A 15744-nucleotide genomic window follows, 5' to 3' on the forward strand; every position below is an offset into this window, starting at 1 on the left:
ATTGCGTCTGATGGCCACACGTTTCATCCGTTTTTTGCCGGATCTGTCAAAAAAAGCTGTTTCCAGTGGACGGAGAAAACGTACAGAGGAACGTATTTTCTGTCCGGTGAAAAAACGCCCAGCGACTGATCTGGCGAAAAATGTATGAAACGGAGATGTGAAATGATGAATCCGGCCTCCCAAGCCAGTTTTTCATGCATTTTCCCATTCAAATCATGCAAATTTTCCGTTCTCTCTCAAAAAAATGGATCAGTTGCATCAGTTTTTCACTATTTGCAATGGATCAGTTTTTTCAAAAATTCGCCGAATCCTGCCTAATGGAAAAAAGCTGATGTGTGAAAGTAGCCTAACTATCCATATATCTATCTACATCTATCCATAGATATATCTATCCATTCCTATATCTATAGATAGATACATAGATCTATCTATTCATATATCTATAGATCTATCTATTATCTATATCTATCTATCTGTGTGTGTAATGGAGTGTAGGTTGGACAAATGTAAAAGAGGAGGTTGGACAAGAAATTACATCACAATTTTTTTTTTTGCTCAATAATACATCTTTATTTAGCTTTCATTAAAGCATACAAAAACGCATCAAAAAAATGCACCAAAAAACGCAAATCCGCACCTGCGTTTTCTGCCAAGAGATGCAGAATCTGCACAAAAAATTCCAGAGGCAAATCCGCAACGTGTGCACATAGCCTAAATAAGGGCACTCCGGTTTCCTCCCACATTCCAAAGACATACTGATAGTGAATTTAGATTGTGAGCCCCATTGGGGACAGTGATGATAATGTGTGCAAAACTGTAAAGCGCTGCGAGATATGTTAGCGCTATATAAAAAGATTATTATTAATTATTATTATTAAATACAAATCACAAAATTCTAACAAATTATAGCAAAACAGATTGAAGTCCTTTATTCGCGATATTGATCTTGAAGATCAATCTGGCTTGATGCCAGGGAGGTCAACTTCATCTAACAAGAGAGTTTATATTTTGACCCAAATTGCCCACAAAAGAGTCATGGTCTATTGCATCATAGGAAACTGCAAAAGGCCTTGATTCTATGGAGTGGGAATTTCTACGTCAGGTACTTCTTAGATTTGGATTTCATTACACATTCAGTAATTGGATCAAAGCACTACTCCAGCATATTGTTTTTATTGCACCGCTGAAGTGGTGCTTTCAATGCAATTCCCCTGCCCCCGTCTCACACTCACCTGCCGTTGCTTTCATCTTTTTCGAGCATCGCTCCCGTTGGTCTCCGGCAAAAAGTGACGTGCCAGCGCAGTAGTTCTACTAAGGGTTGTCCAAGTAGTGGACAACCCCTTTCAATTTATCATCAACTCAGTTTTAGATAGAGCGAGGACAATGTTAGAGACATAAGCATAGAAATGGTACTGAAAATCGAATCTACTGCTTGTCTGTCAAATAGGGGCATATATAATGAGAAGAGGAGGGGACCTAGGAATGATCCTTGCAGAAACCCAACGGTAAGGGGAAGAGAAGAGGAAGAGGAGCCAGCAAAAGATACAGTGAAGGAGCAGTCAGAGAGGTAGAAGGAGAACGGTATCTTTGAGGCAGATAGAGCAGAGCATATTGAGGAGTAGTTGGTGATCCAGTGTTGAATGCTGGAGAGAGATCCAGAAGAATCAACAAGGAGTAGTGATCATTAGATTTAAGTGTTAGAGACTTTAGTGAGGGCAGTTTCGTGTAGAGTGTTCGGATAGGAAATCAGATTGTAAAGGGTCAAGAAAAGAGTTATCTGAGAGATTGCGGATTAGACGGGAGTGGTCCAAGCGTTCCTGGAGTTTAGAGATGAAGGGAAGATAAGAGACAGGTCTATAGTTAGCAGTTCTGGTAGATGAATAGTTTTTTAAATAATGGATGTATACGGTCATGTTTAAATGAGGAAGGAAATATATCAGAGAGGTTAAATATTTTATAGTTAGGTGAGAGGTGACAGCCGGGAATCGACTGAAGGAGATGTGAGGGAATAGGGTCACTGGTGCAGGTAGTAAGGAGAGAATATGCAAGGAGCCTGGTCATTTCTTCTTGCGTGACCGGTTCAAAGACCGAAAGAGCATTAGATGCCATGCAGGGGGTGGGAAGGACAATGGGACTATTAAAATCCCCCAAAATATTTAAGAAATTGCATAGCCTAATGGCAACGTTTATATGGGGCTCGGCTCTTCCAGGCCTAAACTTCGTATGGGAACTCTGCCAACGCTCAAAAGTCAAGGGGGCCATGCGTTGCCCGATTTATTCTTGCGTTACCTGTCTGGCCAGTTACAATGTTTGAAGAACAGGAAAAACAATGATAACCCACTTATTGCAGAAACCCATCTTTATACAGATGTTTGATGGAAATTCCGTTTGGGCAATATTATAAGGCTCTTATAAGCCACTGCATGGTTTATTACATACAGTATGTACAGCATGGCAATACAGGTATGGAAAGAATGCAAGCCTATTTTAAATTTTACTGATCAGGTGGAAGAACTTCAGCTATGGGATAATCCTGAATTCCCACATTTTAAAAGTTTACAGGAACCAATATTTTGGAAACAACAATACATCAGATTTTTTTTATAGGGAAATTGTATTATCTTTTGATCAAATTCATACTACGTATGTCTCACATAAAGCCTTCTATAGATATCTTCAATTGAGACATGCAATAATACACCAGTTTCCTCATCCAAGGTTGCGTATCTCACGGTACACTGATAGGAATACTCGCTACCCAAGGCCCCACAGGCATGATATCTACACTTTATACATTTCTACTAAATTCTAAAATTGCCTCTACTCAACTTCCTGTGGAGAACAAATAGCATCAACTAATCCCTTCAATGACTGGAGAAGCGTGGAATGACGCTTTAGAGGTTCATACTGTAGTATCTCCAACTGAAAATGAGCAGCTAATACAGATATAATATATATATATATATATATATTTCACCAATCTTATTTAAGCCCCACAGATTCGGCAGTGTGACGGATCGTACAGGGAAGGGGTGTGTCGACTTCACTCACCTCTGGGGAGAGAATCACCCAGCAGGGATCGGCTCTCTGGCACCACCACTTACCCCAAGTCAGTCAGGGAACTGCACTGAGGGCAAATAGTCGTCGGAAAGTACAAATTATTGAGGAGCTCCCAGTGAGGGGGATATATATCACCAGTCCAGGCTGGGGATATAATATAAATTATATACAGTTAAGTCCATATATATTTGGACAGACAACATTTTTCTAATTTTGGTTATAGTAGACATTACCACAATGAATTTTAAACAAAACAATTCAGATGCAGTTGAAGTTCAGACTTTCATCTTTCATTTGAGGGTATCCACATTAAAATTGGATGAAGGGTTTAGGAGTTTCAGCTCCTTAACATGTGCCACCCTGTTTTTAAAGGGACCAAAAGAAAGTGGACACATTAAATAATTTTAAATAAAATGTTAATTTCTAGTACTTGGTTGAAAACACTTTGTTGGCAATGACTGCCCGAAGTCTTGAACTCATGGACATCACCAGACGCTGTGTTTCCTCCTTTTTGATGCTCTGCCAGGCCTTCACTGCGGTGGTTTTCAGTTGCTGTTTGTTTGTGGGCCTTTCTGTCTGAAGTTTAGTCTTTAACAAGTGAAATGCATGCTCAATTGGGTTGAGATCAGGTGACTGACTTGGCCATTCAAGAATATTCCACTTCTTTGCTTTAATAAACTCCTGGGTTGCTTTGGCTTTATGTTTTGGGTCATTGTCCATCTGTAGTATGAAACGACGACCAATCAGTTTGGCTGCATTTGGCTGGATCTGAGCACACAGTATGGCTCTGAATACCTCAGAATTCATTCGGCTGCTTCTGTCCTGTGTCACATCATCAATAAATACTAGTTGACCCAGTGCCACTGGCAGCCATGCATGCCCAAGCCTTCACACTGCCTCCGCCGTGTTTTACAGATGATGTGGTATGCTTTGGATCATGAGCTGTACCACGTCTTCGACATATTTTTCTCTTTCCATCATTCTGGTAGAGGTTGATCTTGGTTTCATCTGTCCAAAGAATGTTCTTCCAGAACTGTGCTGGCTTTTTTTAGATGTTTTTTTTTTTTTTCCAAACAATTTTATTGGGATTTTAACAATTTTTTACAGGATAGGGTAAACCAGGAGGGAGGGGAAGGGGAGGGAAGGGATATGAGATAAGGAAAGGAAACCCTATGAAAATAGGGGAAAAAGGCAGGTTTACAAACGTATAGAAGTCATATTTTTACGATACATCCTGAAACTGAGTTCCTACATGTGTATGTAAACTTATGATGAAGATTAGAGTATTATTGAAAAAGCTTAAACCATGAAACTGAGATATAAGATTATGTGTTGTAGCTTCATAAAACGTGAACAGAATTCCTACGTGAGTACATTAGCTAATGATGTAGATTAAAGTATTATTGAAAAAGCTTAAACTATGTAACTGAAATATACGATTATGTGTTGTAGCTTCATAAGATATGAATACTAACATGAAATAGAGTTCTTGTATGAATACGTGAGCTTGTGCTTGTGAAGTAGATAGATGTGTTATTGAGTTCAACACCGATTCTCTCGTAAAAATAATTAATCAAACTAAAATACAAAACTGAAATCTGTAGCACTTAATAAAACATGAAAACCTGCCCGGTCCGGGGTCACCTAGTGACCCAGGAACCTCTTGGAGGGCAATGTCCGGTTCAGTATTAGTAAGACATTTAAGTGGAAAGTGTACTTATTTCAAGTAGGGTATGCATCTGGTGTGGCCAGAGAAGCGGCGTCATGTGGAATTGAAGAAAACAATAACCCCACTCTTTTTAAGAGAGACATTCCTTCCTCTGGACTTGAGAGGGTGTACGCCTTTGAAGCAAGTTTGACATATAAGTTGGAAGACCTTGTCCACAGGTAGCGGATTCCAGCGTGTGTGAGACTCCAGGTGGTTTGGAGAAAAGATTTACGTCTTTGTAGCGTTATTTTTGACAGGTCTTTAAAAAAAGATAAGTTGCTATATGGGGCTGGGAGCGCTTTTGAATTTCTTGTCAACCCCAGAAGGTCGTTTTTAACCCCTGTGGGGAAGATGGACACAATGATGTCGCAGGCAAGATGTGAAGGGAGAGATGGAGGCCTTTGGATTCTGAAAACTTTCTCAATTAAATTTTCCCCTTCTCTTTTGGGTAACAGATGAGAGATCATTTTAGAAATATACTCTTTTAGTTGTGTAGGTTGAATCGATTCAGGTATGCCCCTTATTTTGATATTGTCTTTTCTTCTGAGGTCCTCATAGTTGGCCAGATAATCTCTGAAGAAGGTGATGTCTTTCTGAATCCCCTCCAGAGAGTCCAAGAATGCGTGTGGAATGTCAGTCTTGGCAGGAAGCGAGGTACGGTAGTTTTGGACCAGTGGCTCCATCCTCCTTTGTTCTTGAGGCAGAGTGCCGCTGTCCCTGATAGAGCAAAAGTAAGAGTCACCAACAGTAAAATGAGCAAAATCTTTGAAGAGCTGTTTAATAAATGATTCGGAGGCTCTTTCCGTGTTTGGTTGTGGAGAAACGGGAATTTTTGGTTCATAGCCAATATGATTGTAACCCCCCTTCAGGATATTTATTGATGTTAAAAGAGCTCTGCAAATGTCTATCATAAAGCTTTCGGATGGATGGTCGTCGGAAGCTGGCATGTTGTCTATTAAAGTAGTTGGAGAATGGATCACGGGTCTCTCGTCCTGGTTCTTTTGACTTTGCATAGTAGGTACATAAGCCTCAGACTCCATAGGGCTCCCTGGAAGGGAACTCTGGGTGGAGGTTGCGTTAGAATCTGTGGAATTGTGAGAGACACTGTCCTCACCATCAGAGTAGTCTGTCGTTTTTATAAATTCTTCAGAATGGAAATTTCCTGACCCCTCTGATAAGTTAGAGGAGTTATCTGAGTCGTAGTTTACAACCTCCTGTTCCTTAGAAGGGGTGAGATATAACCCCCGTAAATGCTGTCAGCATTTCTCTGAATCCTCTTTCACATATCAAACTGACATTTTCTAGCACCATATCATTTTGTGACTTGTAATGTGTGAGAAAATCACCCACTGTAGTATCAGAGGGCTGGTCGCAGTCATAGGCATTTGACTTCCCATCACCATTAGTAGTCCCAATTGAGTCCCATGTGTTGTGCCCATTGAGGCTTGGCAGCGCTGATGGTGTATTGGAGCGACTTTTCCCTGGTGTGACCTCATAGTGTCCCCATTTACAGTCCCTGTAAGCTTTGTGCCTCTATCCGGGGATTTAGGGGTGGCACACCTCGTTTGAAAACTATGGGGCTGCTGCATACTGTGGCGATGTTGTAAAGGTGTAGTGGTCACCGCATCCTGTAATGTCTGAGTGGCATATCTTTTTTCCATGGTCCCCATCATTGTGGGGATATTAAAGGGTTCCGAGTCCATCATATGGTGGTCTTTTGTCTGTATTAGGGGCTTGTTGCGGGTGTCATAGACGCTGTAGCATTCATGGGCGCCTCCATCCCCCTGCAGAGTCTCATATTCTACAGCCGCCTCCTTTATCCTCCTCCCCCTGCTGTCTGATATCCCTGGGTATGTTCCACAGCTAGCTCCCTCATTCTTACCAGTCTGCAGCTTCTCGGTCTTGTCCTGCTGCAGCGGCGTGCCGACCCTCTCTGGCGCTGCTGTGTTCCGGTGCTGTTTCTCTTCAGCCGCCCGCAGCCTCGGCACAAACAACGGAGCGCTGTGCCTTAGCTGCGGCGGCGTGGGCGCCATTTTGGATCCGCAGGCGCGCCGAGCAGCAGCTGTACTAGGTCCTCCCTCTCCGGCGCCGCGAGACTGCTCCAGAGCCGGCGCCATCTTGCTTCTCGGGCTGCACCCTCCACACTGGGACACCGCTTCACCCCTGCCTCTGTCCTTCGCGCCGAGTAGCTGATCTGGGGCTTTGGCAGCTGTGGGAAGTCTGCCAGTCAGGGGCTTTTTGCGCAGCGGTACCTCATGTTTCTCTGGTTGATGCTGGGTGGAAGGAGGGCACGGCTGAATCCTTCCATGGGTCCTCATGCTTCCGTTCCTCTTTGCCCCACTCTGGCTCCAAACTGGGACATTTTTATTAAGAGTTGATCCCTTCTTAGTTTGTGTGACTCCAGGCATCTTATAAATGCTCTAGGAGTCTGAAAGTCCACTTTTAGTAAGCTTTTTGGAGCTTTTTAAGGGGAAATCAACAGGAGCTCCTGTGAAGCACGTCTGCTTCCTTCCCCTGGCAAACCACGCCCCCCCTAGATGTTTTTTTTTTTAGCAAAGTCCAGTCTAGCCTTTTTATTCTTGATGCTTATGAGTGGCTTGCACTGTGCAGTGAACCCTCTGTATTTACTTTCATGCAGTCTTCTCTTTATGGTAGATTTGGATATTGATACGCCTACCTCCTGGAGAGTGTTGTTCACTTGGTTGGCTGTTGTGAAGTGGTTTCTCTTCACCATGGAGATTATTCTGCGATCATCCACCACTGTTGTCTTCCGTGGAGCCCAGGTCTTTTTGCATTGATGAGTTCACCAGTGCTTTCTTTCTTTCTCAGGATGTACCAAACTGTAGATTTTGCCACTCCTAATATTGTAGCAATTTCTCGGATGGGTTTTTTCTGTTTTCGCAGCTTAAGGATGGCTTGTTTCACCTGCATGGAGAGCTCCTTTGACCGCATGTTTACTTCACAGCACAACCTTCCAAATGCAAGCACCACACCTCAAATCAACTCCAGGCCTTTTATCTGCTTAACTGAGAATGACATAATGAAGGGATTGCCCACACCGGTCCATGAAATAGCCAATTACTTTTGGTCCCTTTAAAAACAGGGTGGCACATTTTAAGGAGCTGAAACTCCTAAACCCTTCATCCAATTGTAATGTGGATACCCTCAAATGAAAGCTGAAAGTCTGAACTTCAACTGCATCTGAATTGTTTTGTTTAAAATTCAATGTGGTAATGTCTATCACCAAAATTAGAAAAATGTTGTCTCTGTCCGGCACACATACATATATATATATATATATATATATATATATATATATATATATATATATATATATATATATATACATACACACACATATATATACACATACATGCATACATATATACATATACACACACATACATACACAGTACAGACCAAGCGTTTGGATACACCTCATTTAAAGATTTTCCTGTTTTCATAGTCATGAAAATACAGAAAAAAAAATCTTTAAATGAGAAGGTGTGTCCAAACTTTTTATATATATATATATATATATATATATATATATATATATATATATATATATATATATATATATATATATATATATATATAATTATTTCTATAAAATAGTTTTTATTGTGTAAAAGCGCCATAACAAAAAAGATACACATGAGGTATTGCTGTCATCTTCCTGACCCGACGCATAAAACTGCCTTATCAATTTTACCACACATGGAACGGCTTAGACCCCCCACCCCCACCTCCAAAGAAATTCCTGAATTGCTGGTTTTTTTCATTCTGCCTTACATAAATCGAAATAGAAAGCAATCAAAAAAGGTCATGTGCCCGAAAACGGTACCAATAAAAAGGCCAATTCGTCTTGAAAAAACAAGCCCTCACATGACTGTGGGACAAAATATGGAAAAATTATAGCTCTCAAAATATGGTGATGCAAAAACTATTTTTTGCAATAAAAAGTGACTGTGTGTGGCAGCCAAACATAAAAACCAGATTAAATCTAGTATCACTGTAATCGCACCGACCAGAAGAAGAATAAAGTCGCCTAATCACTTATACCACACAAGGAATGGCGTAAAAAATAAAACCAATTCTTAACCCCTTCCCCCGCGGCCCTCTTTCGTTTTTATGTTTTCGTTTTTCGCTCCCCTCCTTCCCAGAGCCATAACTTTTTTATTTTTCTGTCAATATGGCCATGTGAGGGCTTATTTTTTGCAGGACGAGTTGTACTTCTGAACGACACCATTAGTTTTAGCATATCTTGTACTAGAAAACAGGAAAAAAATTCCAAGTGTGGTGAAATTGCAAAAAAAGTGCAATCCCACACTTGTTTTTTGTTTGGCTTTTTTGCTAGCTTCACTAAATGCTAAAACGGACCTGATATGATTCTCCAGGTTTATTACGAGTTCACAGACATTTAACACGTCTAGGTTATTTTTTATCTAAGTGGTGAAAAAAAATTCAAAACTTTGCTATAAAAAAAAAAAAAAAAACGCCATTTTCCGATACCTGTAGCGTCTCCATTTTTCGTGATCTGACGTTTTTAATGATATTACTTTTGTGCAGATACGTTCTTTTGATCGCCCGTTATTGCATTTTAATGCAATGTCGCGGCGACCAAAAAAACGTAATTCTGGCGTTTCAAATTCTTTTCTCGCTACGCTGTTTAGCGATCAGGTTAATGCTTTTTCTTTATTGATAGATCGGGCGATTCTGAATGCGGCGATACCAAATATGTTTAGGTTTGATTTTTTTATTGTTTTATTTTGGATGGGGCGAAAGGGGGGTGATTTAAACTTATATTTTTTCCAGATTTTTAAAAACATTTTTTTAAAACTTTTGCCATGCTACAATAGCCTCCATGGGAGGCTAGAAGCTGGCACCACTTGATCGGCTCAGATCGCTGCTATGTAGCTGAATTGCAGGCTTGCTATGAGCGCCGACCACAGGGTGGCGCTCACAGCAGGCCTGCATCAGTAACCATAGAGGTCTCAAGGACCTCTATGGTTACCATTCTGACGCATCGCCAACCCCCGATCATGTGACGGGGGTCGGCGATGAGCGCATTTCCGGCCGTGCGGCCAGAAGCTGTAGTTAAATGCCGCTGTCAGCGTTTGACAGCGGCATTTAACAGGTTAATAGCGGCGGGTGAATAGCGATTTCACCCGCCGCTATTGCGCGCACATGTCAGCTGTACAAAACAGCTGACATGTCACGACTGATGTGGGCTCACCGCCGGAGCCCGCGTCAAATGGGGAGACACGACATGCGCTGCACTAGTACGGCGCATGTCATGAAGGGGTTAACCTACTGTTGATTTTTTTAATTCTGTCTCCAGAAGATTGCAGTATGGATCTGCGCACATTTATCCTACGCACTGCATTGAGCGCTTGCACCGGGATTTCCATGTAAATCTCTGAAATACGTGATTCAGACAGAACCTCTTTTGAAAGATTCCCTATAATGAGGCAGAGGGAAGGGGAAGCACTGTGGATGCTGTCTGACCTGTCATCCGGCGGTGCCGTCTTTTTAGGATTCCATAAAAGTACTGTCAGCCACAGTTTTGTCAGCCACAGTTTTGTCAGCCACAGTTTTGTCAGCCACAGTTTTGTCAGCCACAGTTTTGTCAGCCACAGTTTTGTCAGCCACAGTTTTGTCAGCCACAGTTTTGTCAGCCACAGTTTTGTCAGCCACAGTTTTGTCAGCCACAGTTTTGTCAGCCACAGTTTTGTCAGCCACAGTTTTGTCAGCCACAGTTTTGTCAGCCACAGTTTTGTCAGCCACAGTTTTGTCAGCCACAGTTTTGTCAGCCACAGTTTTGTCAGCCACAGTTTTGTCAGCCACAGTTTTGTCAGCCACAGTTTTGTCAGCCACAGTTTTGTCAGCCACAGTTTTGTCAGCCACAGTTTTGTCAGCCACAGTTTTGTCAGCCACAGTTTTGTCAGCCACAGTTTTGTCAGCCACAGTTTTGTCAGCCACAGTTTTGTCAGCCACAGTTTTGTCAGCCACAGTTTTGTCAGCCACAGTTTTGTCAGCCACAGTTTTGTCAGCCACAGTTTTGTCAGCCACAGTTTTGTCAGCCACAGTTTTGTCAGCCACAGTTTTGTCAGCCACAGTTTTGTCAGCCACAGTTTTGTCAGCCACAGTTTTGTCAGCCACAGTTTTGTCAGCCACAGTTTTGTCAGCCACAGTTTTGTCAGCCACAGTTTTGTCAGCCACAGTTTTGTCAGCCACAGTTTTGTCAGCCACAGTTTTGTCAGCCACAGTTTTGTCAGCCACAGTTTTGTCAGCCACAGTTTTGTCAGCCACAGTTTTGTCAGCCACAGTTTTGTCAGCCACAGTTTTGTCAGCCACAGTTTTGTCAGCCACAGTTTTGTCAGCCACAGTTTTGTCAGCCACAGTTTTGTCAGCCACAGTTTTGTCAGCCACAGTTTTGTCAGCCACAGTTTTGTCAGCCACAGTTTTGTCAGCCACAGTTTTGTCAGCCACAGTTTTGTCAGCCACAGTTTTGTCAGCCACAGTTTTGTCAGCCACAGTTTTGTCAGCCACAGTTTTGTCAGCCACAGTTTTGTCAGCCACAGTTTTGTCAGCCACAGTTTTGTCAGCCACAGTTTTGTCAGCCACAGTTTTGTCAGCCACAGTTTTGTCAGCCACAGTTTTGTCAGCCACAGTTTTGTCAGCCACAGTTTTGTCAGCCACAGTTTTGTCAGCCACAGTTTTGTCAGCCACAGTTTTGTCAGCCACAGTTTTGTCAGCCACAGTTTTGTCAGCCACAGTTTTGTCAGCCACAGTTTTGTCAGCCACAGTTTTGTCAGCCACAGTTTTGTCAGCCACAGTTTTGTCAGCCACAGTTTTGTCAGCCACAGTTTTGTCAGCCACAGTTTTGTCAGCCACAGTTTTGTCAGCCACAGTTTTGTCAGCCACAGTTTTGTCAGCCACAGTTTTGTCAGCCACAGTTTTGTCAGCCACAGTTTTGTCAGCCACAGTTTTGTCAGCCACAGTTTTGTCAGCCACAGTTTTGTCAGCCACAGTTTTGTCAGCCACAGTTTTGTCAGCCACAGTTTTGTCAGCCACAGTTTTGTCAGCCACAGTTTTGTCAGCCACAGTTTTGTCAGCCACAGTTTTGTCAGCCACAGTTTTGTCAGCCACAGTTTTGTCAGCCACAGTTTTGTCAGCCACAGTTTTGTCAGCCACAGTTTTGTCAGCCACAGTTTTGTCAGCCACAGTTTTGTCAGCCAGTTTTGTCCACTTCTGAAAAGAAGAAAGGCAAGACGGAGTCCAGAGTAACTATGCTGCCTCATTATAGTGAATGGATCCCTCGGGGTTTCATCTGAATCACGTCACTCAGCGATTTAGATGGAAACCCCAAAGTAAGTGGTCAGCAAAGAGCGGCAGATAAATGTGATCCCAAACGTTATGTAAAATGTTCCCAATAAAAGCTTCAACTTCAATATAGGGGGCTTCAACCAGCTCAATCTCTGACAGCGGCATTTAATGTGATTGCACCGAAAGCGTGTCATTAATCCCGCCCATCAGTGCCCGTGTCACGACTGTGGGTCACCAATGGGTTGGCATGACAATCCAGGGTCTGCAGGAGACCCATGTGGTTGTCAGTGCCAGATTGCTATGAGCACCTCCCAAGCAGTAGCATTTATGACGACTGTTTCCTGTCATTTAGCCAATTCCTTATCCATCTGCATATAGTTTCCCCCAGTCCTTGCTTCTGAATAAGTGCAATGTTTAATGTGATACATACCAAAGGCAGAAAAAATTTCCTTTAGCCGTATGTCATCCATTTCGTCACCAAAATTCTTGATGTATACATTCGTAAATTCCATAACTTTTGTTCCATATTCCAGTTCTCTCTCCCGCCGTGATTTAAAATGGCCAACAAATCTGAAAACCAAAAAGGAATGTAAGCATCAGTATCATTTGGGGGATTAATTTTCAGAATTTGTGAAGAAAAAGTCATCTGCTAGGACCCCCTTATTTACCAGATGTGAGCTCTTATCTTAAGGATGGGCTGCTGGAAGACAGGCCTTTCTGAAAATTGAAAACCCATTTAAACACTACCAAGCCGTTTTAAAGCTTATGAGCTCTTGGGCGTGAAGCAGCAAATCATACACTGTCCATCAACTGCAATTGGGCATAGTAATGCTCAGGAATAATGTAGCTGCACTATGGTGTATTTTCCCACGGTCCAGAGTTCACCGCAGTTCAGGCTGTGAGGGAGCGCAGCTTCAGTGACGTCACCGCTAGTCACTGAAGCTCCGCTTTCAGCATCTCATTCACCAGTGGTTTTTAGCCGGGATGGTCACATCTTAGCACCGTCCAGGTTGAAAACTGTATATTCCCTAGATTTGAATTACTGCGTTTGACACAGTGATGGACAGGTATGGGTATATTGTTGGAAAGTAAAAAAGAAGTGAAGGCACTCCAAACCCAGAAAGAAAAAAAAAAAAACAAAAAAAAAAACTTTGTTTCAGCATGTCACACCAAGTTAAAAACATGAGAAACACCTGACATTTCTGGTGCATAGAAAGCGCCCTTAATCATAGGATATAAAACAGGATATGTGACATGAAATATATACAAAAGATGGGTTAATTTTTGTGTGGTTGATGTCACCTTTCATCAAGCCCACAGATTAGTAATGGAGAAGCGGCTATAAGACACCTATTCATTACTAATCCTATAGTTATAATGTTTGTAAATAAAGACACAGCAATAATAAAGTCCTTTATTTGAAATAAGACTAAACACAGTTTTCCATTTTTATTTAAACGCCTAATCCCAGCGAAGCCCTCGATCTCCTGTAATAAAAGTAAAATAACAAACCAACAATATACCCAGCAATGGGTAGGAGAGAGCGGTACGGAGCTATCCAGGCACTAATAGAGTACATAAAGTCCAATTCCAAAGCTGAGTGGGTGCTCTATCCGCTGGTGAGCACAGCAAAAATTAAAAAGAGAAAAGGAAGTGAAGGCACTCCAACCCAAAAAACAAAACAAAACAAAAAAAACAACTTTATTTTGGCATGTCAAACCAAGTTAAAAACATGAAAAACACCCGACGCGTTTCTGGTGCATAGAAAGCGCCCTTAATCATAGGATATAAAACAGGATATGTGACATGAAATATAAACAAAAGATAGACCAATCACACATGGTGAATAATTACAACAATATGTACCAGCTGATATCAAGGAGAAACCTGGAAGAAAGTCCCATTTTATTAAGAAGGTGTTCACCGCTAAGGGACTCTCTCTGGGGTTCAGAGAACAGATTTGTCCCACTTTCCAGTTCCTCCTGGTGGCGAAGAGGTCCACATCCGGGAAACCACACATTTGCACAATCTGGTTGAAGATAGCACTTTTCAGCGACCATTCTCCCTGCCTTAGCAGGTTGCGGCTCAAAAAGCCTGCCCTGCATTGTCTTTTCCTTTTATGTGTAGTACAGTCAAAGATAGAAAATGCTCCTCCGCTAACCGAAACAGGCGCTGTTACTTCCACATGGGGTCTGGATCGAGTCCCACCTTGGTGGTTGACATAGGCCACCGCCACATGATTGTCGGAGAGGACCTGTACGTGATGACCCTGTAGATATATAAGGAGTCCTATAACTGCCAACTCTACCGCTGTTAGTTCCTTCAGGTTAGAAGAATCTTCTATCTGTTGATGATCCCATAGGCCCAGGACTACGACTTCACCCATATGTGCACCCCAACCAGAAGGGCTCGCATCCATAATAACTACCCGAAATATGCGATTCTCCCAGGGAACCCCTCAGGACAAATAAACCCGGACTAGCCACCATCAAAGGGATTTTACCGAAGCCTGGGATAAAGTCAGCCGACCCTGCAGGAACCCCACCCCCCACAGGTTCTATCATTAATTAAGATGTCTCTTTGCAGGGTGCTTGTATGAAATTGTGCCTACTGGACCGCCGGGATGCATGAGGTTAGGGAACCCAACAGGGACATAGCCTAAGGGACATGGTGGGATTGCTGGATGCTTTCAAAACCTCGTGACGAAGGCGAATCAACTTGTCAGCTGGTAGGCGACAACTCCTGTTTTTCGGAGTCAAAAGTAAGGCCCAAAAATTGTTGAACTCATAAGGGTTGTAGCTGGGACTTTTTAATATTCAATAACCACCCTAATTGCTCTAGAGTGGACATTGTCCTTTCTACCTGAACTCGACAACGGTCCGGTGACCTGCCTACAATGAGGAAATCGTCCAGGTAGGGAATGATGAGAATGTCAGACTCGCGTAAGTGGGTCATGGCTTTGGCGACTACCTTAGTAAACACCCGAGGGGCAACTGCAAGGCCAGAGGGGAGGGGCCCTAAACTGGAAGTGACGAACTGAACCTCCCATGGATACCGCCACCCTGAGGAACCGCTGATGATCTATATGAATGGGCACATGGTAGTATGCATCTTTCAGATCTAATACCGCGATAAAACAGTTCTGAAAAACCAGCTTTATTGCAGAGCCAATTGATTCCATCTTGGAGGGGCGTATTCTCAGGAACTTATTCAGGGCCTTAAGATTAATTATGGTTCTTTCAGGACTATCTGGTTTTCGAACCAAAAATAGAGGGGAGTAGAAACCTTTACTCTTCTCGGATTCCGGAACCCATGTTAGGCCCTCTTTATGACACAGTTCACAGACTTCTGCCTCTAGGGCAGCGTGCTCTGAAGGAGAGCACTGGAGGGGGGGAGTCACTTTAAATTTATCTCGCAGAAAGGAAGAGAATTCTAATCAGAGTTCTGATAATATTAGACTGAATCCAGTCACTATTGGTAATTCGTGACCAGGCTGGGTAGAAGATGGATAATCTACCTCGAACGGTAAGAGCTAGTCATTGGTATGGCTTCTTACGATCTCGCGATGAGCCTCCAAACAAACCCCGTACCACTTTTCTTCCTCTCATCCCAAATAGCTCGGTCTCTGGAAGGCCTCCTATGGC

General features: G+C 42.7%; 2 protein-coding genes across 11 annotated transcripts in view; one reads left to right on the forward strand and one right to left on the reverse strand.

Moving 5' to 3' along the window:
• The window catches only part of RIMS4 (regulating synaptic membrane exocytosis 4), a 1070250-nt gene that overhangs the window by 197114 nt on the left and 857392 nt on the right, over positions 1-15744 (forward strand). The window lies entirely within an intron of this gene.
• Positions 1-15744, reverse strand: part of LOC143765478 (embryonic polyadenylate-binding protein) — a 158500-nt gene that overhangs the window by 87238 nt on the left and 55518 nt on the right. For all 10 annotated transcript variants that reach the window (XM_077252181.1, XM_077252175.1, XM_077252182.1 and 7 more), the window contains exon 5: positions 12531-12670. In XM_077252181.1, the coding sequence (XP_077108296.1) occupies positions 12531-12670 (140 nt within the window). The remainder of the gene's footprint in view (positions 1-12530; positions 12671-15744) is intronic.

Source organism: Ranitomeya variabilis, chromosome 4 (genome assembly GCF_051348905.1).
Source record: "Ranitomeya variabilis isolate aRanVar5 chromosome 4, aRanVar5.hap1, whole genome shotgun sequence".
NCBI classification, from domain to species: Eukaryota; Metazoa; Chordata; class Amphibia; order Anura; family Dendrobatidae; genus Ranitomeya; species Ranitomeya variabilis.